Source organism: Perna viridis, chromosome 7, assembly GCF_037379345.1.
Source record: "Perna viridis isolate PV_CMFRI_1.1 ecotype Kerala chromosome 7, ASM3737934v1, whole genome shotgun sequence".
NCBI lineage: Eukaryota > Metazoa > Mollusca > Bivalvia > Mytilida > Mytilidae > Perna > Perna viridis.
Window position 1 is genome coordinate 10375363 of NC_142451.1, and position 26910 is coordinate 10402272.

At 34.7% G+C, this 26910-nt stretch overlaps 2 protein-coding genes across 2 annotated transcripts; one reads left to right on the top strand and one right to left on the bottom strand.

Moving 5' to 3' along the window:
• Nucleotides 1–932: 932 nt before the first annotated feature.
• Nucleotides 933–15855, bottom strand: LOC148611277 (uncharacterized). The gene is made up of 13 exons (XM_088591676.1): nucleotides 15745–15855; nucleotides 11901–12006; nucleotides 7886–11337; nucleotides 7527–7636; nucleotides 7173–7240; nucleotides 6458–6633; nucleotides 5647–5761; nucleotides 5185–5201; nucleotides 4575–4704; nucleotides 3905–4023; nucleotides 3199–3236; nucleotides 2925–2979; nucleotides 933–1975 (listed from the first exon to the last, which is right to left on the bottom strand). The coding sequence occupies exons 3-12, from the start codon at nucleotides 11271–11273 to the stop codon at nucleotides 2932–2934; spliced, it is 4209 nt and encodes a 1402-aa protein (XP_088447802.1). The 5' UTR covers nucleotides 11274–11337; nucleotides 11901–12006; nucleotides 15745–15855; the 3' UTR covers nucleotides 933–1975; nucleotides 2925–2931.
• Nucleotides 15856–20735: 4880 nt separating this feature from the next.
• Nucleotides 20736–25567, top strand: LOC148611278 (uncharacterized). Its single transcript, XM_088595235.1, has 3 exons — nucleotides 20736–20808; nucleotides 21520–21696; nucleotides 24852–25567. The coding sequence occupies exons 1-3, from the start codon at nucleotides 20736–20738 to the stop codon at nucleotides 25115–25117; spliced, it is 516 nt and encodes a 171-aa protein (XP_088451361.1). The 3' UTR covers nucleotides 25118–25567.
• Nucleotides 25568–26910: the final 1343 nt, after the last annotated feature.

Here is a 26910-nt window from a genome sequence, read left to right on the forward strand (position 1 = left end):
TTTTTTTTCGATAGCGCTGATGAGGCTACTCCCTGAAACACGTGTACAGCATATCGAAATTTGCAATATATTTAATCGGAATTTTTGTATATGATGATTGCCTTCCCGGATCACCCGTCCCGTACTCTCATTTTTTGTACCTATGTTTTAAAACTTTCTATATATTCTTTTTGGTTTTTAGCAAAAGACCGTCTGGCAGGGAAACAGATACACAACATAGAACATAATATAACCAAAATAACACGTACATAGAAACAAAAGTGAATGAGAAACTCGGACTCCACTAAAAACTGGGAGCATGGACTAGGTGGACCGGTAGTGTAAGCGTCCTAACACCCACCAAGATGCTCATAAACAGTAAAGTCCGGGGTAGACGAATGTGGAAAGGAAAACTCGATTAGTTCAACGTGTCGTAGATGGATACACCGTAACGATCCACGAGTTCATGATGACGACCATAAAACTTCTGTACATATTGATGAATTCAATAACCCTGTTCCAGAATCGTAATTGTCTAGTGCGGTACAAAAAGTCTGCGTAGATACGGCAAGCTCTGGCATAACGCATGAGTTGTGATATATTATGACAACTCTATACGCATGTGTTGAAGGGGTGCTGCCACAGATGAAAGGAAAGTTGACAATACGTCTACACCTCTGCGTTTCAGGTTGAGTCCGTCTTACTCTTTTGTTCTTTTTTTTATCACGTGTTTGCTGTTTTACGTAGTCTTTGCCTCTTTTGTAATCATCAACGCATTTCTACTGCGCAACCTATATAAATTCCGTTTTTTGTTTGTTTGTTTGGGTTTAACGTCCGAGCAGCAATATTTCAGCTATATTCAGACGATGTAAATTCCGTTTGTACGAATTAGCCTTGAAGTGTTACCGTCTCAAACTTTTTGCAGACCCTTGGGCTAAGAAAGATAACAAAAATTGATTTGATTTTATATCTTTATGATAAATATAAAACATAAATATAAATATAAATATAAATATGATGTATAAACGACATTTCACAAAAAAAAATACATTATGTAACAAAATTGATACAATACTTCAACAATAGTCAATATATACTGCTATATATAACTAATGACTGGTGAATGTTGCTATTGTGAAATGCCTTTTTTTTCATTTTTTTGGTGACACAGCTTTCTTTGGGGCACTTTTCAAGAGTGATCTCTGTATCAACTAATTCCATTGCACAACACAACGAAAAAAAATTACCATAACTAAAAAAGGGGGAAATAGCAATAGACAATGTTGTTGTAAAAATGCATTACATCAAAATAAATTTTAAATGCACATGTAGATGTATATTTGAACAACTCTAATATTAGCAAAAGGAGTACCCATATGGACACAAGCTTTTTATCTCATCTTTTGTTCTCGTACGTAAGCCGTAATAAACACACTCAACATAAAAATAAAACACCAAAATGATTCTTAGATATACCACGCATTGTTAATGATAGAATATGTAATCCTGGATATGTAGTATACACACTGTTGCTTTGTAGAACTAGGTTTCCCCTGTTGTATGAAATGATACTAACACGGTGTAATGATAAGGCATTCGTTAAAATGATAGTCTTGCAGCCTATAATTTTCGCAATCATATACTGTGGTGTATAAGTTCAAGTTATCGCCCGTTAAACATAGAACACCAGTTTCGTATTGGTAAAAAGTTCAGATTTTATGAAAAAGACATTCCATTCGATCATGAACACAGAGATAGATATAGTTAGAGCTTTCGAATAACACAAGCCTTGAAGCACATACGATCTTTTTCGTTTGTAGTTTAATATAATTCTTCAACATCATTTCCCTCATTCTTGAGTATTGCGTCGTAGCACCATACTAAGTTTGTGTCCTACACTGTACCTAGTCGCAGTAATAAGGAAACTGACCAATGCCATATATTTAATGTTTAATGTATTGCACCATATGTTCCGGAACGAGATCTATAGTCTCCTCTGGAAGAAATACATAGACATACTCCTATATTATAGATAGGAAAATTGTGTGTTCATTTAAGAACTGAATGTTTCATATCTGATGTTTCATAGGCGTGTAAAACCATTGACGGTAGCACATTTTCATGTCCAAAATGTGCGACCGTTCAACACTTAAAACTACTCACCAATGAAACATCAAAAAATGAAACATTCATTTCAAACAATTACATCTTACAGGTTTTTCATATTTTATTTCACCGGAGCACAGTTTCGTTTATTTTATTTTATTTTTGGAAATGCAATACGAGTTGTCCAGTACAAAAAATATGAAATACATCTGAAAACCATATAAATTCTGTAATTAATGTTTTTTTTCCAATTTCCTTTCCCCCCATGCAATGAGCATGAAAAGATATATATACTTTCAGTCTCTGTATAGTATTTATGTAGTAAGTTCAGTGACATTTTCTTACATAAAGTCTTCATCATTTGTATATTTTTATTACTTATTTGCGTCACTCATTATGGGACAAAGTAGTGAATGATTGCAATATGATTAACATTGTTGTACTGTAAAAGTACAAGAACCTATGTACATTCATTCCGGCCAACCAATCTCACCTTGAAATGTTAGTACAAAAACACACGCATGTATTTACATTCATTTTGGCCAACCAATCTCATCCAGTATTGTTAGCACAAAAAACTACGTACATTCATTCCGGCCAACCAATCTCATCCAGTATTGTTAAGACAAGAAGCTGCGTACATTCATTCCGGCCAACCAATCTCACCCAGTTCTGTTAGTACACGAACCTATGCATATTCAATCAGGCATCTCACCCAGTACTGTTTGTACACTATGCACACTCATTCTGGCCAACCAATCTCGGCTAGTAATGTTAGTACTAGAACCTTTACACATTCATTCCGGCCAACCAATCTTGGAATAAAGTGCTATACGTACCTTACTGTCAAGATGCATTGAAGCCCCTATTAACTTGAGGTCGTTTTATTTGGAACTGTAAAATTAAATTTGAACTGTTATAATTGTTCATCAGAATATTCAGAGTTAAATCTTATATTTAAAGAATATTTCTTATGGATTCACTGTCAACAAAGTATAGAAATCATCATGAATCAATATGATTCAATAAATTGCAGTTCATTATGAATCTGTTGTCTTTTACATTTATCATTTTCCTTTAGATGTTTTTTTTTATACTTTTAATCATACTTACATCTTTCATCATATAAGCATTGTTTACAAAATCAGCTTCTGAAATGGATATAAAAAATACAATAAAATCATGATTTAACTTATTATTTCACTTTGCCATGCTGTACCAAGTCTGGAAAATCGTACCTCATTCACTTTCCCCTGTTTATTATTGTTTTTGTCCGTTTGTAACATTTGATATCCCCCTTCGTGATCTGTGTTTTGTCTGTGTTTTGTTCTGTCCGATTGTAAGTCAAGTGTTGCATATCAAGATACCAGTAAAATATTTATGTTATATTTTTTTCTATAACACTAATGCATGTTTATCAAACTGCGTCTCCTCAAGTTAAGATTGCAATAATCAAGTTCTTCAGAACTTAAAAAATACGAAAAGCCATTCAATTAAATGTGGAAGTACGGAAGCCGAGAACGGCCACGAATTTTTTTTCGGGTTTTTTATCTAGAATTTTCAGGAAAAAGCCCGAAAAAAATGTGTGGCCGTTCTCGGCTTCCGTATGGAAGTACTGACAAAGAGGAAAAAGAACTGTTCGTTTAGTCAAAATAAGATCACATGTCAGTGTTCATAAATAATTACTGCAGGTGTTTCAGGTAGTAAATCTAAATAGATCGAGGTTACAAAATGAATCGTATACAAGAAGTACTCAAAACGAAAAACAAACTTTTTTAAGGAATATTAAAAAAAAAAACCAAAGTATCTCATTAATTACCTGACCAAGTTCCACCATTGTAAAATCTATGTAGAAAGTCTCCTTGACCTCCACCGTACATATCTCCATGGAAAGGATGGTACTTCATTCCTATACCAGAAGCAAAATCTATCTCACTACTGAAAAATAATAAAATGAATGAATATTAAGAAAGTAACTTAAACCGTACATTTTAATTTTAAATACTTCAATTAAATATCAAGTTTGATCACATTGACATTTTTTTCTATGCTTGAGTTATAGAGTTAAGTGTATTTGAGAGCGTTGTGATTCCTTCTTGTCCACAGTCTGCAGATAAGGTCAATGGATCCTTCCGGTTTAGAGAGTAGTACAAATACTTAAACCCTGTTATTCAATTTAGACTTGCTACAAGCCCCTTTCTGTATATATCTGAATCTTTACATTTAAAGAATACATGAAAAAATGTTGTTGATTGCATACAACCCTCTGATTCCAAATCTACTGATCATAGCGGGAGCAGTTAGCAGTAGAGTTATCACAGAGGTGAATTACATGAATTTTCTGTATTGTACATAATAAAGACGGACTTGTAGCAAGTTTAAGTCATAACAACCTCAGAAACTTCTAAAACATTTAAGCAGATTGATAGACAACTTTAAAGAACGTCTCTGGTGAGTAACAATCTGATATTATGTCACATTATTGATACCTGTTAGATGATTTCAGATCTTTTGCTTTTCTACGTCTCATGTTTAAGGCGACGATGATGAAAACGAAAGCAATTATCAACAAGAACACAACACAGCCTATACTGACACCAAGAATCACTGCTATATTATCTGTAAATAAAGTAGAATGTAAACTTTCTTACAAACTATAATTACTTTTTTCAATCAAATTTAAAAACAAAAATGCCAACCCTCAATCACTTGTAGATGTTCTCCTTTATTCACCGCACTTCAACGAGAAGCATGGCGGGTGTTTTACAAGAAGCAAGAATTGCTCATCGCCTACCGTACACCTGAGTTCATCTCGGTTTTATCTGAAATTCGTTTTGTTCGTTTTTGTGTACTTTGTAAGGTTTTTTTGTCGTAAGTTTTTAAGGTTATTTTTTGTCGTACGACTTATTATTCGTATTTAGTTCTTTTGGTATCCCCCGTCTTATTTTGTTCACGGGTTTCTCATTGTTTGTACCTCTGTTATTGCGACATCATCTTATCTTTCACCACTTGCATTCCTAATTCAATTAATTTTCCACTCTACAAAAACTTTCATTATTTAATTGTATATTATGAGTAGGCACAGAATAAAGTACTTACCATTCTGTGAATAAACCCTGCAATAGAAATGTTAAGAATGATGCATCATATCAACTTTCAGAATTTATGTAGCGAGATTTATCAAACGCCATAGGTTTCCATTTACGTTTTTGTACACACTATACATTTTAGTATCTACTTATTGCATCCCATACTCTTTTTTCTATCAAAACAACTGTCTAGAATGCCACATTCAATAATATATCTCAATGTAGTGGCGGATCCACAGGGGGTGCTGGGGTCGACACTCCCTCTTTTTATCGGAAAATTTATGATTTTCATGTGTAAAATGGACAAAAAAGGCAAATAATGTCCTAGCACCCCTCCTTTTCAAAGTGTCTGGATCCGCCCCTGTAATGGAAAAGGGGGCATCACGTACTAGTAGTAATTAAAGTCAATGCATAGCATGGGAGAAGAGTTATATATGGTGTTTATTTTATAATAAAACATGAAATGACTCACCGGTTTTGACATTTTGGTGTTCCATCAGATTGTAGTACACATACTGAATTAGTTCCACATGGTGAAATGGTCTGTAAAGCAGAACAGGACCCGCTTGATCCTCCAGTGATTGTAGCTGAAGAATAGACAGATATTTAGCTCTACAGTAAGCCTAAATTGTGCAAATATTTAAAGTTAATATAATTATAATACATTAAACTGTGTTAAATTGAAAAAAAACAATGTTTTTTTTGTAAATCTGTGAGTGATCGCACACTAGTGAGACTCCCTTTCAATCACGATTTAAGGCAAATAAACACAGTCTTCGGTAAAAATGAAGTTGTTATCGAATTTTTCCGAAAACGAATATCACCATATGGCATATCTACAGAAAGAATGTGTTAAAATTTCAAGCTGTTGTGATGATTAGTTGATGAGAAAAGATTGTTACGGACGGAAACACTGACAAGGGTAAAACAGTACACTCCCTCCGCTTAATCCAATAAAACAACTGGTTTTCTGACTGGCATATTGACTTTCTAAGTTTCCAAAGTGCGCCCATCGGAAACATTTCTTCTCGTCCCGTATGAAAAAAAAACATTGGACCAAAATAAAGTTCGACTCCCAATGACTGTCGCTAAAGGATAGTTAGAAGATCATTATCCTGGTCTTAAAACGAGGGATTTTCACTTTCACCATGCTACTACGACTTCAGTTGTATGCATGAGTTCTTTTTTATTAATCTTCACAGATTTAAGCAGCACTGAAGAATCTTCCTCATTCCATTTAAGATTTGTAGTACATGATTTAATATAAATCTATAAATACCTACCTTTGTTATTTGGCGTTGCTTCGTTACTGACATCGATCTTCGAAGCTGTTATAGACGCCGTCGAGCCTATCGACACAGATGAAGTACCGTCGACCAGACTGCTACTTGCCTTTACTATTTCCGGTGCACTGTCTCGTTTGGTATTCACCTTATGGTTAACTATCAAACTACCTTTACTGAAAAACATAATGTTCAGTCATCGATAAAATTTAGGACACGAGTTTGGTTTCTGCAGAAAAAAATAGGAACACCGAAGAGTCAACCACGGAAAATTTGTGGTGAAAAAAAAACACAAATGAATATTATAGACATTAGATGAAGAACGAGTCAGCTTTAACACAAACATAAAAAAACTAAGATATATACAACAGAAAAACGCATATAGAAAAACGGGACAATTCAATGTAAAATTCATTTTATACAGCTCCACAACTACCTCATGTCACGTAGTTTTATTTTATATGATTAACTATTTTTGCAAATAAATGTTGGTTGATATTTAAACATTATGATCAACTCTATTTTAAATTGAAAAAAAAAAATATTCTAATTTCAAGCTTACCCCAGCATCACTTTTATAGCTAAACCTATCCAATACATGATCACATAATATCAAAGGATAATTAGGAATTCCTTTAGTCACGCGCGTTTATTTACATAAAAGTGATAATCGAATCAATATAAGTAATGTTGTGTTACAATTGCAAATTCTAACCTTATTGACACAATTGTGATGTTGTAAACAACATCAGCACCCAGCTCAGCAATCCAAAAGTCTTCCAACTGAAATTAAAACCAACAGTTTACCTTTAAGCGTGTTAGATGGTGACTTAGTCATTATATTTTCTTTCAAAATTGGATATGCTATTCCGTGAATTCAAGGGGAGAATACGAAGCTAAGAAAGCAAAGCTATTAAACCGACAACCCTTTAGTATATCCAGGTATATGAAAAACAGATGTGAAAACAAAAAAGTCAACAATAACGTGGTCGGTAGAAAATGTAATTTTAGATAGCAAATTTACCAAATACTAGTATTAACGATTAAACCCAACGACAGCAGTACTTACCCCCTTTTTAATTTCACTGTATTGAGTAGACTGTGGGTCATTCAAAGTTATTTCATTCTCATTTTGAAACTGATCTGTAACTAGTGTGACTGTCAGGACGTATGTAACCACTGTAGAAATATAACAGAAATGTATTCTTGTTAGAGCTGCCACAGACAAACAACATCGATGCTTCTTAGGATGTAACAAATACAGAAATATCTAAAATATACAGTAACTTTTTAAATTTTGCTTTCATTACTTTTTAAGTATAAAAATACCAATATTTTTGTTTTTCACTTAGTATTCAAATTATAATCTGATTCGACTTCCATCTAAAATAAAACAAATATCGAAAACAATTGAAATTATATACATACCAATGACATTTCCAGCAGTTGTTGGATCAGCACCGGTCGTAGTTTCTTGTCCAGCAGTTGTTACAACAGCACCAGCAGTTGTTACAACAGCTCCAGCAGTTGTTACATCAGCACCAGCAGTTGTTCCTTGTCCGGCAGTTGTTGCTTGTCCAGCAGTTGTTTCTTGTCCAGCAGTTGTTATACCTGCCCCAGCAGTTGTACCTTGTACTGCAGTTGTTCCTTGTCCAGTAGTTGTTACAGCAGCACCAGCAGTTGTTACAACAGCTCCAGCAGTTGATACATCAGCACCAGCAGTTGTTCCTTGTCCGGCAGTTGTTGCTTGTCCAGCAGTTGTTTCTTGTCCAGCAGTTGTTATACCTGCCCCAGCAGTTGTACCTTGTACGGCAGTTGTTCCTTGTCCAGCAGTTGTTACAGCAGCACCAGCAGTTGTTCCTTGTCCGGCAGTTGTTGCTTGTCCAGCAGTTGTTACAGCAGCACCATCAGTTGTTCCTTGTCCGGCAGTTATCGCTTGTCCAGCAGTTGTTTCAGCAGTACCAGCAGTTGTTCCTTGTCCGGCAGTTGTCACTTGTCCAGCAGTTGTTCCTTGTCCAGCAGTTGTAACATCAGCACCAGCAGTTATCCCTTGTCCAACAGTTGTAACATCAGCACCATCAGTTGTTCCTTGTTCAGCAGTTGTTGTTCCTTGTCCAGCTGTTTTTCCTTGTCCAGCAGTTGTTCCCTGTCCGACAGTTGTTACATCAGCACCAACAGATATTGTTCCTTGTCCAGCAGTTGTTACAGCGCCACCAGCAGTTGTTCCTTGTCCAACAGTTGTTACATCAGCACCAGCAGTTGTTCCTTGTCTAGCTGTTGTTACACCATCACCTGCAGTTATTGTTCCTTGTCCAGCTGTTGTTCTTTGTCCGGCAGTTGTTTCTTGTCCAGCAGTTGTTTCTTGTCCAGTAGGTGTTACAGCACCACCAGCAGTTGTTCCTTCTCTGGCAGTTGTAACAGCAGCATCCTCTGTTGTCCCTTGTCCAGCAGTTGTTCCTTGTCCAACAGTTGTTACACCATCATCTGCAGTTATTGTTCCTTGTCCAGCAGTTGTAACATCAGCACCAGCAGTTGTTTCTCGTCCAGCTGTTGTTACATCAGCACCTGCAGTTATTGTTCCTTGTCCAGCAGTTGTCCCTTGTCCAGCTGTTGTTCCTTGTGCAGCAGTTGTTCCCTCTCCAGCGGTTGTTCCTTGTGCAGCTGTTGTTACATCAGCGCCAGCAGTTATTGTTCCTTGTCCAGCTGTTGTTGTTTGTGCAGCAGTTGTTCCCTCTCCAGCAATTGTTACATTAGCACCAGCAGTTGTTCCTTGTCCAGCTGTTGTTACATCAGTGCCAGCAGTTATTGCTCCTTGTCCAGCTGTTGTTGTTTGTGCAGTAGTTGTTCCTTGTCCAGCAGTTATAACATCAGCACCAGCAGTTGTTCCTTGTCCAACAGTTGTTACAGCACCTACACTAGATGTTTCTCCTCTGGCAGTTGTTACAGCAGCATCTACTGTTGTCACTTGTCCAGCAGTTGTTACAACATCACCAACAGTTGTTCCTTGTCCAGCAGTTGTTACAGCAGCATAAACTGTCCCTTGTGCACCGGCTGTTGTTACATCAGTAACAACCGTTATACCTTGTTCAGTTGTGACATCAGCACGAGAGGTTGTTCCTTGATCAGCTGTTGTTACAACAGCATCAGACGTTATTCCTTGCCCACCTGTTGTTCCTTGTACAACTTTTGTCACATCGGTACCAGATGTAAGCCCTTGTCCAGCTGTTGTTACAATTGGACCAGATGTTGTTCCCTGTACAGCTGTTGTGATATCAGCGCCTACAGTTGTCCCTTGTCCACCTGCAACTACTGTTGCACTAGAAGTTGCTACTTGACCAACTGTTGTGACACCAGCATCAATTGTTGTTCCTTGTTTTGCTGTTGTGACATCAGCACCAGATGTCGTTCCGTGTTCTAATGTTGTGCCATCAGCCCCCGATGTTGTTCTTTGACTAGCTGTTGTTACACCAGCATCAGCTGTATTTCCTTGTTCTGCTGTTGTGACATCAGCACCAGATGTCGTTACTTGGCCAGCTGTTGTGACACCTTTATCAACTGTTGTTCCTTCACCAGCTGTTGTGACATCAGCACCCGATGTTGTTTCTTGACTAGCTGTTGTGACGTAAGCACCTTCTGTTGTTACTTGTCCAGCTAATGTTCCAATAGCATCAACTGTTGTTCCTTGATCAGCTGTTGTAACATCAGGACCGGATGTTGTTCCTTGTTCATTTGTTGTGACTCCAGCACCTACTGTCGTTCCTTGTTCTGCTGTTGTAATATCAGCATCAGATATTGTTCCTAGACCAGCTGTTGTGACTTCATCACCGGATGTTGCTCCTTGTCCAGTTGTTTCATCACCAATACTAATTGTCGTTGCTTGTTCTGTTGTTGTGATGTCATTTCCAGTCGCTGAGTTTTGGCCTGCTGTAGTACCCTGTCCTGATGTTGAGCCAATAGCACCAGCACTTGATTGTTCTGCTGTTGCGACTTCTGCAACGGTTGTGGAGTATTCTACTGATGTTAAAGCATCAGTACCTGCCGTTGAGCCTTGACCTATTGTTGTTACACCAGCATCGACTGTCGTCGGCTCTTCAGCCGTTGTGATAACTGCACCAGCTGTGGAGCCTTGTCCAGCTGTTGTACCAACATTATCAACTGTTGTGCCTTGTCCAGTTGAGACATCGGCACCACTTGTCGTCGCTTGACCTGCTGTTGTGACATCAACACCAGTCGTTGAATCTGGTCCTAATGATGTCATATCGGCACTTTCTTGTGTAGCAGCAGCACCAGAAGTTGTGCCTTGCACGTTTGTTGTGACATCAGCTCCTGTCGATGTGTCTTTATTTGTTATAGTAACATCTGCACTAGCTGTAGAACTAACAGCACTACCGGTTGCACCCTGTACGTTAGTCGTACCATCACCACCGTTTGTACCCTGGCCATTAGTTGAAGAATCTAAACTGGTTGTACTATCTGGCCCCACAGATGAAACCTCTAAACCACTTGTGGTTGTCTTGCCATCTACCCCACTGGTTGAGCCAAAACCAATTGTTGAGACTTTTGAACGATCTATCGTTGTTGCTTCAATTCCACCAGTTGAGCCTTGGTTTGATGTACTCTGTCCTGTGACATCAACACTATTTGTTGAGCCTCCACCTAAAGTTGTCACTTCAGCACCAGTAACAGTACTTCCTGCTTCACTAATCGTTAAAATTTCCTGTGTAGTTGTATCTACATTACGAGTAGTTTGTTCCATCGTTGTTGCTCCTTCCACGCTCAACCGACCAATCAAGATAAGTAAAACGATTGTAAACATGGTGTACTGCACTTTTAATCTCTTCCCTCTTTTAATCCAGCAGGCTCGAAGAGATATGATAGTCCTACGAAAGAAAAAGTTTGAAATAATGACCATGTGTAAATTAATAACGAAGTGTGGTAAAAATAACAACGTCATTAATCTTCATAAAAATAAATTATTCTATTTTTTGTAGGCGCATTGAATCTGTTATGAGGTTTGCTGCGCTCGATAAGATAATGTTCCAAGATCTTTGACGTATAGACAAATACTTTGTTAAAATCACTAAGTACAATGATTTTAACAGTATCACCACTTTGTTTATCTTAACTGACTAAAAATGAAAGATCGAAATATGGTTAAAATTTTTAGTAGTCTACTATGTGTGTCTGGGTTGGTCTTGTTTACATTATGGTGTTCTTGCGGTATTTTCTATAGGCTTATGGATTATTCACACGTTAACAAAGCAGTAAAGTTCGTGTTGAGAAAACAAAATACATTGAGGGAGCAATTCATATTTATCAAGTATACTGATGTATCTGAGTCGCGTCAGATCACGATCAGAAAACATATTTACATTTTTGTCAATATATTATATTTGTTAATTAATCATTAATATTTTCATAAAATAAATGTGCTTGTACATACCGATAAATTTTTGCACTGTTTTTATAGTCCGTCGTCTGTAGATGCAATTGTTACACTGGCCACGTTTTTGTCTTTCAGTCCAGTGTCAATCAAAATGTAGGTGTACCTACAAAAGTAACAAAAATATGACATAGTGAGATGAATCTTACGCGGTCATTAAAAATACAAGCTACAAAGAAAAGTAGTATAGTAATTCGTCAAAAAAGGGTGTAATAGAAAGACATATGAACCTCTTTTGAGTAATGAGGGTAATGTATGTACAAAAGCCCTGTGGTTGGTCTCAAGTTTAGATTGAATATTTTCTGTTTTAGAAAATCCTGTTTATCCGTTAGTTGCTGGCATTATTCAAGACAATTTAGCGTTTTCATTGTGTGGGGTTACCGTATGTAGTTAGTTCACTCCCCGTTTAAAAAAAAGTTTAAAAATAGTCAAGTGATTAGTCCCAGAAATTTCTTTCCCCTTTTTGGAACTTGAATTGTATCCAAAGGCCAACATCTTTTTAGCTCACCTGGCCAAAGGCCAAGTGAGCTATTGCCATCACCTGGCGTCCGTCGTCGTCGTCGTCGTTAAAAATTATACAAAACTCTTCTCCTCTGAAACTACTTGACTAATTAGAACCAATCTTGGTGTAAATGTTCCTTGGGGTATCCTGCATAGAACTAATGTGGGGATTTTTGATTCGACGAATAACATGGCGGCCGTTACTAAAAATATAACATAGGGATCAGACAGTAGTCTTTCACATATAAACCGTTAGGTTTAGCTAAATATTGGTTTTAATCCGTTAAGCCATATTAGAGTTACTGCCCTTTTTCAACAATTTTTGCTATTTTTAATGTTATTTCTTTAAAAAATTCAGTCAATATCTTGAAAACTAAGTGTAAAAATAAGTAAGAGTTTCAATTGTTGAAATGATCCATATGATAAGTCCTACCAAAGACAAAATTAAACCATGTGAGCGATTCAGGGTCCTGGGAGCTTCTTGTTTATTTCCGATTGGTTGCAATATGTGTTGAAGTAGGCATGAGTTACTGTAATTTGTTTTGTACTTATAGACTAACCACTATGAGCCAAGGCATTGTCACGTACGACGCTGTCATTACCTTAAGATATATCAGTCTTCTAAGACATAATTTGTGTGGTTTTTTTTTAAATAATATGAGGAATGTAGAAGGTTTTTCTCAAGTTAAAAAGGGAACGCTTTGTTATATATATATATATATATATATATGTGTGTGTGTGTGTGTGTGTGTGTGTGTGTGTGTGTGTGTGTGTGTGTGTGTGTGTGTGTGTTGTGACTTTTTTCTAAGTGGATTACACGAACGACCTAAATCTGCAAATAAAAATATTTGATCATTTCTAGAATCTCGTAGTATCGTATACAGTAATGTCTATTAACTATTCCAAAATAATGTTGATTTTGTATTCGAGTTTTCTCTTTAATAACTTGCTGATTAATTTCATAGGTTTTTTTTTCATTCCTCTATATTTATCTGATGATACATTATCACATAAAAAGCTCAGCTTTCATTCCCTATGGTTGTTAAACTAGGTGAAAATACCGAATATTTAGCCAAAATCTTCTCATTGTTAACAGAACTTAAACAAAAATATACCAGAACCATAATCTAATGACATTTAGTCTTCGCGTAATTTGATAAACTCTAGAATTGGGGTCTTTCGTCGAGCGGAGCAAAACTGAACTAATGACTGGTTTTGGCTTTGCGTATTGCCATGTATTGGTATTCATTTTAAAAGAAAAGGCAACATGCACAGAGATCACTTAGTAGCATACAATATTTCAAGGGACCCTTTTAACAAGTGTGTTATTTTGTATGACCCTTATTTGTAAAGGTCTTGTGGATATTACTGTATAAGATACATACACTGGTGACACACCAATTATATTACAAACTTTACTTCATTTATATTATAAGATTGAGTTTTATTTGGATTGTTCTTCGTTTTTATTGACCCTGGCGCCCTTTCTAGCTTATTTGTACTATTGTAATTAAATAGGTGATCAAATTGCTTGGTATGAATGGGTTTTCCAGTTGAACACCCTTTTCAATCCAGATATCCATCTTCTCATAGATTTGGAATGACCGAATTGATACGTCAGAAACCGGTTCTTAGGTCTTGTCTTTCTTAAATGTCCGTTGGGCATGTCCGTAATTTATTGATAACCATCACATTTCGATGTTTAAATGTTAGTTGTTAGGAACTTGACACTCATAAGGCTACGCAAAAACATTCTCGAAACGGCTCGTCATTTTTTACGTGTTACAATTATCACTGATCTGCTACACCTATATGTCAAGACGCTTTATAGATTCTATCGAGGTATTGTATATCATTATAACGGTTCTAAAGGATAGAGTATTGCAAACAAAATGGTGGGATATATATATATACCATGCAGATATATTAACTAACGAGCAACACTATAAAATTTAAACTCAACTGTTTGTTAAAGAAGTTAAAGAAGTAGTCCTCTGATTTTAAAACTCTTCTATATATATATATATATATATATAGATTAAGGTATTGAAGATACATGCATATAAACTGCTATGTTATTATGAGTCGTCCTGAATTAAAATTCACTGAATACAAATAAACAAATGAAAACCAAACAAATCCGAATTTAAAATAGATTTAAGAACAGGATTGTCATTGGTACTTCAAGATGTGTTTCGTGTAAGTTATATAGGACAGTTTAACAAAAGTCGTGATAATTAGCAATTTATTTATATGATATCAACAGAAGTAGCGAAGTTAAAGGAAATTCAATGTCAACTTAAATCTTACACCTCTGTAATATTCTAGTTATACCAACCTCACTTAATGTCAATACAAAAATGTACATGACACGAAAGGGGATTCAAGCAAAGAGACAGCTAATTGCTCATTTAAAACAAGCAAACACGAGCAAGAACAACCTCTTATATAAAGACTAGGGTTTTGCTGTCTGAAGTAAGTTTTTTTTACAAAAGAGTAAATACCAGATCAAACTGCCGATAGATATATTTTTCAGAGCAGTTTCGAGTATTCTTAACAAAGAAATAACAATACCAAAAGCGGCGTGGACAAAATGATACCGAAAGGGGACCTCCGTGGACAAAACAATATCGAAATTCGGACCCGTGGACAAAACAATACCGAAAAGTGGGGATGGACAAAACAATACCGAGAAGGGGGATCCGTGGACAAAGCAAAACCGAGAGGGGACCCGTTGACAAAACAATACAAAAACACCAAAGGAACAACTCACACAACACAAAAAGAACAGACAGAAAAAAACGGGAGTGAACTCATGTGCTCCGGAACGATTCGTACGGTTCCTGAGTATTGTATAAGAAAACATCATTTTTTCACTATTTAAAATAGTATGCTTTTAAACGAATTGAAATTGGAGTGCACCAGGACAATACAATTTCTGATTAAGAACAGGTTTGTTAATGATCTTTGCATTCTATTTTATAATCATAGGTCAGACTTAGAGAAAGTTTGAACGAATCTAACGAGAATAATAATGTAAGGTTGTATCCAAACAGTTGTAGAAAAATGATGTTCAAACTGTGTATTTCACATCTAATGCCATATTCGAAACAATTTATGACGGATATACGCGATGATAATATTCTAATTCATGAAAACAAGTAGTGTTAATGGCTTATTAATGGAATGTTTTATTCATTCCTCAATTTTCCCGTTTATATATGTGACCGAAGCTGTTTGATACGATGCAGCGTTTTGGGTATATAATAAAACCGACATCGTTAATAATAGTTGAAATAGAATATATGTTTTATAACAGTTTTTACATTTAATATTTACTTACAGAATTAAACATGATTGACTATAAATATTTTAAATCCGAAAGGGTGTAATGTCTCCACACTTCTATGAATGAACACGAGTGGTTCTTGGGAATTTAAAACGGTGGGCTTATATACTGTGCTTTATTTAGTTATTGTTTAGATATTTTTCGCATGATCGGCTTTAGGATTTTAACGGATAGGTCATTGGATATGGGTGGGACTCTCCTATTTGCATACCGTCTTTATTGAATAGTCAATTGTATGGATAGTATTGTTGTTTCGTCACCCTTTTCCATTACTAAGGCAATTCGTAACATGTCCACCAGTACTTAAATCATGTGTAAAAAATTCATTTTGAATTTAATTGTGGAATATTATTAATTTAAATTTGACATTAATCCGTAATAATCATTCAGAAATGACTGGTCAGACTTGCTAATGAAAAATTCGTTTTTATATTTCTATTATGTTTTTTGGGTCAAAATTGATGGCGGTTGCATTTTTTTTCGCCTAAGGACTTTTTACTGGATAAAGGGTGTTTCATTCAGAACAGTTTTCGTTAAGTTGAATATTAGTGAAAATTTATATGTTCACCTAAACTTCACACGGATATATAAAGTGTAAGCTTGCACAAAAATAAACATCAAAATCACGAAAATGTGTATAAATTGATAAAATTCAAAATACTGAAAATAAAACGTTTTTCGTGCAAGATAATCAAAGCACCGTTAAAAATACATTACGTTCAAATAATTTTTGAACGCACCCTAAAACGTTAAAATGTTTGCAATAAACCTTTCTAATAATGTTAAAATATTTCCCTTAATCGCGCACATGAATAACTGTCAAAAGAAAACGAGGTCTAAATAATGTAGTTCATATGGAAGGGATGCTCCCATTTAGAAGCCAACAATACCCGCTGTCATTGCGATCAATAGCTTCGTTGTTTTATATTCTGTAATGGTTAAGGGTTCAATGAACGGATTTGGTACATATTTTGAATGGATTATTTTTCATTGTCTTTAAACAAGCAAAAATATTTAAATATATGTGGTAATTTCACAGGAATGGTTCAGAGTCGTAGGTACACGAAAAGGTCATAGGTCATGCCTCGTCTGATTTCAAATTATAACGTTAAAACATACAAAATATTTTAAATAGGGTTTGGTATTTGGTATGTTAATTTGAGTCTTCATCTAGTTCAGTGGACAAAATGATGACATTTTTTTTTATCATTTATTGAACTAAGTTTTGTGCTTCCCAATTAGAAACTATCCATTAACAAGCAAACCATCTCCTACTAAAAGCTCCTACTAAAAGCGACTTGTTTGGTGATGAACTATTTTTTTTAAACTAAAACTATCCCAAGTGCATGCTACTCCCTGATTTACATAGGGACTAACCCATGTTATTCCGTTATTGTACTTGTACATTCAGCTGCTTTTAACAGCCTTTTGTCGATGTAGGGATAAAGATTGATTTTATACAGAAATGAAAATACAAGTAGTTGTACGTGTATTTAATAAACAACAGAGGGAAATAATGAGTTTATTTTCCAAACACCTGCCCCCCCCCCAATCACAAGAGTCCTGTCATACCATCCTAAAAGTAGGATGGCTTATTATGCTCCGCAGTTGTTTGCATGTTAATTTATGAATAAGTTATATTGTTAAAACAGATTAGGCTTTTATAACGATATTATGATTTAATCTATACAGTTATTCGTGTAGGCCTAATTTTAAGAGACCCAACCAGCGAGTGTAGGCAATATTTGATCTGTAATCTCCAAGTTCGACTTATATAAATAAGTTTTAACAAGAATACATAATAAACCAGGACAAAATCGGTGTAGGACAGTTCGAGTCTATTTCTTAATCTTATCAGACTTTGCTAACAAAACTTATCATAACAAATAAAATCAACAAAAAATTCACGAATCAAATGTATAGGCGGTAACTAAAAAGCATTTGAAAAGAGGAATTCGTAATATCCAACATCAAAGAAAAATACCAAAAGCTACAACCTTTATTGTCCAAATAATAAATTGATGCAATATGGACGTCAAATCAAAACCACTCCATTAATTTTCAAAATTTTTTACTCATGGACGTGTTCTGTTGGGTCATACAAAATACACATGGAAGTGTACTGTTGGGTCATACAAAATACGCACGGAAGTGTTCTGTTGGGTCATACAAATACACACGGAAGTGTTCTGTTTGGGTCAATGACATGCAAAATACACATGGAACTGTTCTGTTGAGTCATACAAACTCATTAAAAGATTATCATGTAGCACTATTTCAAGAGAATACACTGGATGGTAAACTCAAAAATATTAAACCTGTCTTGTGTTTTGTTCATTCAGTAAATATTGTGATGTTCTAAATGAAATTCATAGTTTCAAACCTACTTAATTTTCTCATCTTATAATAGCGTTTCGCCACTAATTATACTTTTGCTCTAGTTGCCAATCATATTGATTCGACAAGGCTACTTTCAACAATTAATCAGAAAAGTATTGAAGATTAAATTTACGTTGGTGACTTTTTTTTCAAGCGGTTGTTTTGATCTGAATTTAAATAAACGCACTCCTTAATTCTAACTTGTTTCAGATTTTTTTTTCTTTCTGGCTATTGGCCATATCAATAAGAAGGGTTTGCGTATCAGGCCAAGTTTTCTCCATTCGGAAGCACGACGAACATTCTTTCATTTTCATGCCCGGTCTTCAAGTTTTAGGGATTTTTAAAAAAAATAAAATCCCCTATTTTTATTTATATTATTGTGTTTAATGGTTAATATTTCGTGTTTACTGCAGATGTTTGCATTGAATAAGGAGAATGTCGGTATGTATACATACATGTATTTTTGTATAATATAGTCAATGTCCGTTTCTTTGTGCATGTAGACCGATATGCTGTGACATTTTGTAAATAAACATATTTCGTTGTACTTTTGTGTCATGTCCTGGGTGTAACATTTTAAACCAAGTAAAAGGTAAAATAAATCCATTTTCGATTGTTCAAAATTCACTATTATCAAATATATCAAAGTCATACCAAGCGGTAGATCTCTGTCTAGTCCGGACAAAGTTATTTACGGGAGAATAATTTTGCTCGTCGTATTTCCCTTTTCCGTAAAGGTAGAACGGTACTAATTATTTCCCATAAGCGACAATAGTAAAACTTTTGCAAAATAGACCCTTTTTGTGCTAACGTTGGAGTAGTCGATGAGCATGCGTAGAGCATGCTCAATATACACTTCCAGGAGGAAAATTCTTTTGTTCTACCCAAGCCCTACCTCGCGGAAGTGTGTATTGAGCATGCTCACCAACTTACCACAAAAGGGTCTATTCACCCCTTTTAAACAATGACGGAGCTATAAATTGACCTTTTTTCCAGTCATATCTCCATTTCCCTGACTAAAATTGTTAGCAGTCATAGCATAACCGTCTCGTTTCTTTGATATTTTAAGCAGATGATGTTTGGGGTCAAAGTCCCCCTCTTTTCTGCGAATAGCACATAAATAAAAAAAAACAATATTTAAATAAAATGCTTTTCAAAAAATAAAATGCAATTTTTTTAAAGGTACAATAATGTTAGAGCTTGGAATTAATAAAACATTTTGGGTACCAGCACAACTTGTCCAATCACAGCGTACGGAAGTATTTACTAGAAAAAAAGGTACACGAAATGCGAACCTAAAATAATGAGAAACAGTACCGTTCTACCTATATCCTCGGACATGATTAACGTATTGAGATGGTCGCGTCTACTAAGGCAGGGGTCGCTTGGTTGCCCCTGATTTTATGTTGACGTGTGCTTGCATTTAGTTTTCTGTTTATCTGTCACGGTGATCCAAAGTAGTATTTTATTGTAATTACTGACAGTAATTAAAAGACGTGTCAAATATACTATTCTTTCCTATCATGGTCGACTTCTGGAAAACTGGAATAGTATATTCTACCAATACGTAATGAATATGAAATTTATTTTTATGTTTAAATTTTCCCATTGTATCCATTTAGATACATTTGATGAATATAAAACTAGTAATGTAGGTTAAAAGGTTGAGTTATAACGCCCGATTCAATGCTGCAGTGATTTAATGTACAAACTCTCCTTTACAAAAAGCAAAGATGATGAAACGGTGAAACCTTGAAATTGTACCCAAAATTAACCAAAGACTTCTTAAAACATTGCGTGTTTAAGGCTTGTTTCATCTCGATTTTAATGTGAATTGGAAATGTATGAGTGAATTGACACCTAGTTGGTTGACGGGTTTTACTATATTCCTATTATAGGCTGCTCTATGGTGACTTGCAAGTTTTTTTTGTAATTTTAAGTTGCTTTGAAGGAAACAAAAGGTAAAGGTCTGAGCAAATATCAACCTCTATATATCCCGATATCTGCGATCTTCATCACGATCTGCATAATTTATAACATTTGTTACACGGGAAGTCCTGATTTACAGCGGATTGTCACAAGTCTCCCAAAACAATAGGATCAACCAGTACAAACATGGCGGTTAACGGAATGAGGTTTAGATCACCGTTACTTCCACCAAGCCAGGGAAATTATACTACTAAAAGGTTTTATAATTAGTTATCTGTTTGTATACTTCGAATCAGCGGATATAATGATGGAATAAACACCCGTATTTGTAAACGATAGTCTTTACAAATTAGGTCTGATAAAATTAAGGGATAAAAGTCGAATATTTCAAATTTATTGGGGCCCTTGAAGTTAAAGAAAAAAATCAATATCAAAACAAATATATTATCAAATGATACATTACACGCCGATTAAAAAAAAAACAACGAGTTACTATATCGAAGGAATAAAAAAAAATATCATTTGAAATAGTGACAAAACCCCCAATATTAGAAAAAAATCTTTAAAAAAAAACCTTTAGTAACCCCTGTATATCGTACCTGAAAAGTAATGTCATTTTGGATGACCAGTGTCATTCAGATATCTTGTGTTTAAAAGGGGGAATGTAGTTGGCAAAAATGACAGGCTTCTATTACCGATTAGAATTTGGGTTTTTTGTACTTGCATTTTTAGTTTTGGATGATTATTTTGGTAAGTTAGCAGTATGTATGTTTAAATGCTTAGTTTTAAAAAAAATGTTGAATTTGCTATCTTTATTTTACCAATAAAACAATTGCCTAATATTTGTAATCTGAACTTATGAACAATGATTCTTCAATCCCTGAGTTTGGCAATTTCTAGCGTAATTTACATGTAATGGGTTTTTGCAAAGAATTTCTTTATCAAACTTTTAAAAATATAATTTTTCAATAGACTTGTAAACCACAAAATAAATTATTTTAAGAACGGATAGTGTAAAGCGCAACAATTGCACCAGCGCACAACATAAATCCAAAACCGTAAATATCTTCAAAGGTCACCATAACTCTTTTACTTTTTAAGTTCATTTAATTTCTTTCAAAAAAATTAGCGGCATATTTCCAAGTTCGAAGTAGTACATTTTATGAATCGATAGCAAACCCATCTCTGTGCAAATGCTAAGAATTTACGGGTTTTCAAAGAAATATGCCAACCAATTCCTTATCATTAACAAAAATGAGAGGTTAAATTACCAGATTTAGCTACACTTTATGGGACCAAGCACGAACCATATACCACAATTAGCAATGTAATGTAAGTTGAAGTGTAATGTATTCAATAAAAATGCACTCACCGGGATTTATTTTCCAGACAGAGTCTTCAATATTTTTTTAAATGTAATATATTTTACAATGATAATGTTGCCTGTTATTTATTTAACAGTTGAGGGTTCGAAACTCCCTGGTAGTGATGGAAACTTCAGCTGCTTTGCATGCTCGTACGTGCACCCAAAGATGAACGGAATGGATTGCGTAAATAACACAAACTACTTAAAAATGTTGCCTTCTTACTCAGTTAAATGTGGGAATTACTGCGTCACAAGCGAAGTATTAGACAAAAGTAAGTATTTATTATCTATGGCAACGAGGACTTCTGGTAAAGAATGTACATATAAGTCAGTCCATGGTTTATCATATTACCGTTTACATTCATTTTAAAATGAGTCCTGTGAAATCAAATGTGTTAAAAGATTTCGGATTATGCATTTTTACAATTGAAGTTACAAATCTGTTTTGATCAATGAGATCCCACTGATAACTAGACTAACGTATCTGTTGTGCAGACATTATTGCCGAGTACTTTATTTCAGTCGTTATTTTTTTTATTGGAAGATGGTTCATGACTTGGTTTTATTAACATTTTTTTAGATTGACACGTAGTCCGAGAAAACTTTTTCGGGTCAACACAGGCAGCCATTTCTATTACATTTTGCCTATCAAATTTCCAGTACTTTTTCTCGTATCGGAACTGAAGCCTTGAAAATGTTAAATGGTAAATTATTCTGAGACTATTCAAGACACGCTACTATACTACTTCTGTTTTGGAAAAGACGGAATTAGTAATTAAGAGAACGTCGATGTAGAAACCAGGCATCATGCACAGAGTAACTATTATCACATCTTTTGTTTTTGTTGCACAGTAATATTAAACCTATTATGATGTTAGAGAATACGATGAGTTATGTATCAAAAGATAATAACTCAAAGTATATTTCCAAACTTCCATTACAAATCAACTAAATAATAAACTGATAAAAGATTTCGCTTTATTTTAAATTTTCTAGTGCTTTCTATGTTTTTGTTATTCTTACTATTGCTGTAAATTACAGATTAACTTATGACAAATTTCTTATGAATGAAAAGTTTATGGAAGCAGCATTTGGCAAGTATATGCAGTCTCTGCCTGGGTCTTCCAAGGCCACCTTCGTAAACAGTCTCCAGTTCATGTCATTCTTTGGATGGCTTTAATAATAGCAGCAGAAATAACATTGAAAATCTGAAGTTGACTCCGTTTTTTAGGAGAGTAAATTACCTGGTTTGCGACAGTTTACGCTTATAATCGGCGAAGCTTTATAAGTGCCAATAAATCTGAATCGCACACCTGGTACATTTTTCGTCTTTCAAGGACAACAACTCTAACAAGGAGTCGTCCTGCAACTTTGACCCGCAAACACTTCTGAAGGCCTTATCATAAGAATCATTTCATTAATTGGAGGATCTTACCATTTTTTTTATATAATTTTCAGGAAATCGTCTAAAAATGACAAAAATGTAGTTATTCACCTTTCAGGTGCAATAACTCTTACAAGCAGTATTCCTCCAATATCGACTTAATAATGACTTTTTTTGGCCTTACAATAAGGATCATTTCATCAACTGAAAGTTTTTTTTATACCTATAATGATTTTCAAGATATTGGCTTAAAACTGCAAAAACTTCATTTTTCGCCTTTCAAGGACAATAACTCCATCAAGGACTTCAACCCTATGGAGACTTTTGTAGGCCTTATCGTAAATATCATTTTATCGATCAAAAGAATTTGTCTACCTATTGTGGTTTTCAAGATACTGGCATAAAACAGACAATTACTCTGATCAAGAGTCGTCCTACAACCTGGACCCGTAGAAACTTTTGTAGAGCCCTTCAAGCTGAAGGAGTACGGTCATCTTCATTTTCCTCTATAACTCATATATAGTTTTTGAGATATTTCTTGAAATAAGTGGCTTTACCCCCCATATTCCAACAATATAAATGGCGGCCATGTTTTTGTGGATCAAAACTCCAAACGCATTATTTCCGCACGATACTCTAAGTAACGCCCATGCCAACTTTCATTAAAATCCGTCCAGTAGATCCAGAAAAGAAGATGTTAGAAGAAAAGTTTACAGACGACGACGAACGCCAATTGATGGCAATAGCTCACATGGTCCTTTGGTCCAGATGAGTTAAAAGTGTATACCAGACCATTTCTTTTAACCTGTATTACATATGATTATGTTCTCCTAACGGAGTTGGGGAACACATTGATTTTACTTCTTTTGTATTATTAGTCTCTTTCTGTGCCTAACAACTATATCTATTTCAATTTGTAATGAATTCCACACTGTCGAATTATTTAAATATTATTCGTAATGAAAACGTTATTTTTTCTGGAAATATCTAGTTAACATAAAGTAACTAAAATCATACATAAAAAATAACAAAAGCAAATGAGCAACTCGGATTCCACTGAAAACTGGGAGCATGAACCAGGTGCACCGGTAGGGTAAGTGTCCTCTGCTTTTCTAGAAACACCCGCCGAGTTACTCATAAAAAGTCAAGTCCGGGGTAGACAAACGAGGAAAGGAAAACTATGACCCGTTGAATAAATCAGTTTTCATAGTGCAGATGGATACACCATAACGATCCACGAGTTCATGATGACGACCATAAAACTTCTGTAGTGATGACTTCAATCTTGCAGCAACATAACCCTGTTCCAGAAGCCTATTTGTTAGAGTTCTAGCGCGATACAAAAAGTCTGCGTAGTTTCGGCAAGCTCTGGCATAACGTATGAGTTGTGATATGAACATTCCATACGCACGTGCTGAAGGAATGTTGCCACAGATTGAAATTGAAGATTTGAGGAAAAGCTCAAGGAATTGAGAGGAATCTCAATTTGTTTTTTTTTTTACACCCAAGAGTGCTTGTTTGCTTAAAGAGAACCAACTAACCAGAAAGCTTCTCACAAATAAATTTAAATCATATTGAAATGGAAATAGATCGAGGCAATTACTGTTATATACAAATATAATCTATTGCATTTGTTACAAGGAGAACATCTCTAAGTTGACGTGTGCTCTGACATATGAGTTCGCCATGAGATGGAAATGTTAGACATTAATTCATTGTACTTCACAGAATTGAAAATTTGAGCAGAGAAAAAAAAAAGATGGTTTAGGTCATGCAGAATCTTCTTTTTATACATACGATTCACAGGAAATTGAAATGAAGTAAAAACATGAAACATAAAATGTGCTATTCTTTCCGTTTGGTCTTATTGCGAATAAGTGACAATACTAACAAATACGGTTCAATTTTTTTTTCATTTATGTTAAAGAGATTACGATGACAGTGTATATATAGTTTTAATATCTTATCGTAAAAATGACCAACTGAATCTATCGTATTTATGGGTAAACAAAACTAAATTCATGTTAAAACTTTGCTTTCTAGAAACGAAGAGAATAACCTCTTTATTCCGGAGCTGTAGTGTCTTCTGGGGAAATGATTGTACGGACGATCCATACACTGGTGTGGTCAACTGTAAAACGTCATGCAAAGGGGGTTACTGTAATAACTTTACAGTGGATGAGGAGCATATAGACAGTATCTGTAACAGATTTGATTGTGGAAAGGGACAGTCTACATTCAACTTATACTCCCTACTGACTCTCCATTTTATAGTGTTGACTTTCATCATCTTGTCATCTGTTTTATAGTTTGCCACTAATATTGACTTCATTTTTACTTTGTTTCGAACATCATGACATTATTACAGAGTGTAATCCAAAAAATCACATTGAATTATGTCCCCTTGTGTACTTTCTCTTTGTCATGCAGTTTTCTGTATCCATGTACAGTAGACTTTTACATAACTCCACTTGTTGGTTTCTGCAGTATTGACTATTTAGTTTACTTTATTTTTCGTACAAAACATTTTATTTGTCATGAAATTCCTCTGAAGCACATATTGATATGATTTGTATTTATTCTCTTTCATGCAGTAATGTCGAAGCAGTTACAAGCATGGGTTTTAGTGTAGGGTTATTAAAAACTGTAATTTTTTTTATTAAATGATGATTTAATTATTACAAAACTGGGATTTTTTTTTATTGATGTAAAATATAGATTCTAAATTTGCTTCGGTATTACACATAATAACGATTAGATCTACAGAAGTATATTGTTGAAAACGATCAACTTGATAAATACAGGCAAGAACTATCATATAAATCTATACTTAATATATTTCTTTAGAATTGTTAGCTATTAACTTTACAGGAGATTTAAGAATTACATTGTAGTTGCATTTTAAACAAATTGCAATGCTGAAGCAAATGCATGTAAACAAGCCACTGCAATGTATTTTAAATTTCGGAAAGATTTTACTTTATTGTTAATACGTTAATTGATGCAGTTGTTTGAAACGATCATTTAATTGTATTCGCTTATATGGGATGTATTTCCCCAGGATATCACAGTACAGACTATATATTAACTGTATAAATTTATTAAGTACCATTCTGCGTATGAATCGGGTAATGGGTGGCACATCATTTTCCCAAATTCAGTCATATTTGCCTAAAATATATTCAGTGCATCTAGACATCAACCAAAAAGCTACTTAAATCTGTGGAATAGATATTTTTTTATTTCTTGTATAGGGAAAGAGTGCAGGAAAATTCTCCCGCCATATTTCCGTAGTGCATTTCAACTAAATTTGACCTTTCCATATCTTAAAATGGCAAATTTTACAAGCACTTTGATGGTTATTTCTGGTCGTTATCAGGTATAATTGGTTAATGCAATAAAATATCTGCTTTTTTTTCCTTCATGTGCCACACCTTATATACATTTTGCCCGATTCTTAGAGGGAAAAGTACTTAAATCTTTAAAAAAAAAAAAGCAAAGTAGAAAACAAAATCAGAGAATTTAGTTCAAAATGTCTGGTAAAACAAACTGTATAATGTCTGGTAAAACATGCCGTATAATTTCAGCTTATATTCATGATGCTGTGCTTTAATATGAACCTGGTCCATGTCTTTTTGAAAGGTTTTGAAAAACTAACATTGAAACTTAAACATTTGTTAATTGGGCTAGGTGGTTGATACCAAAAAAAACATGAATTATATTTTCTTAACACTATATGCCTGTTTTGTTCAAGACGAAGTGATATGCATCGTATGAACACAAATGCAGAAGCTCTGCTCTGAGTGAACTACTAATTGTTACTCGAAGGAAATAGAAAGAATGCAGTCATTTACTGGTATACAACAGTTGATATATATTTTTATATATCATGTAGTAGTGGTTTCAACTTCGAATTATTTATCCACCTTAGATTTTGGTAAACTTCTATTCATAACACTTTTTGGTATCTAAATTTTACAGTTAAGAGTGGAACAAGACTTGATTGAAAAAGAATCAGTTTCACGTCGAGAAAACTAGAAAAACATGATGAAATATAAGAAAACTGCTCGCGGAAATCACCACCCGGGGTTATAAAGTTGTG

Coding starts and splice junctions, on each gene's coding strand:
- LOC148611277 (XM_088591676.1), bottom strand. CDS start 11,273: ATGTTTACAATCGTTTTACTTATCTTGATTGGTCGGTTGAGCGTGGAA. Junction 6,634..7,172: donor ATCACAATTGTGTCAATAAG/GTTAGAATTTGC, acceptor TATGTTTTTCAG/TAAAGGTAGTTTGATAGTTA. Junction 3,237..3,904: donor CAATGGTGGAACTTGGTCAG/GTAATTAATGAG, acceptor TATCCATTTCAG/AAGCTGATTTTGTAAACAAT.
- LOC148611278 (XM_088595235.1), top strand. CDS start 20,736: ATGACAGGCTTCTATTACCGATTAGAATTTGGGTTTTTTGTACTTGCA. Junction 20,809..21,519: donor AGTTTTGGATGATTATTTTG/GTAAGTTAGCAG, acceptor TTTATTTAACAG/TTGAGGGTTCGAAACTCCCT. Junction 21,697..24,851: donor AAGCGAAGTATTAGACAAAA/GTAAGTATTTAT, acceptor TTTGCTTTCTAG/AAACGAAGAGAATAACCTCT.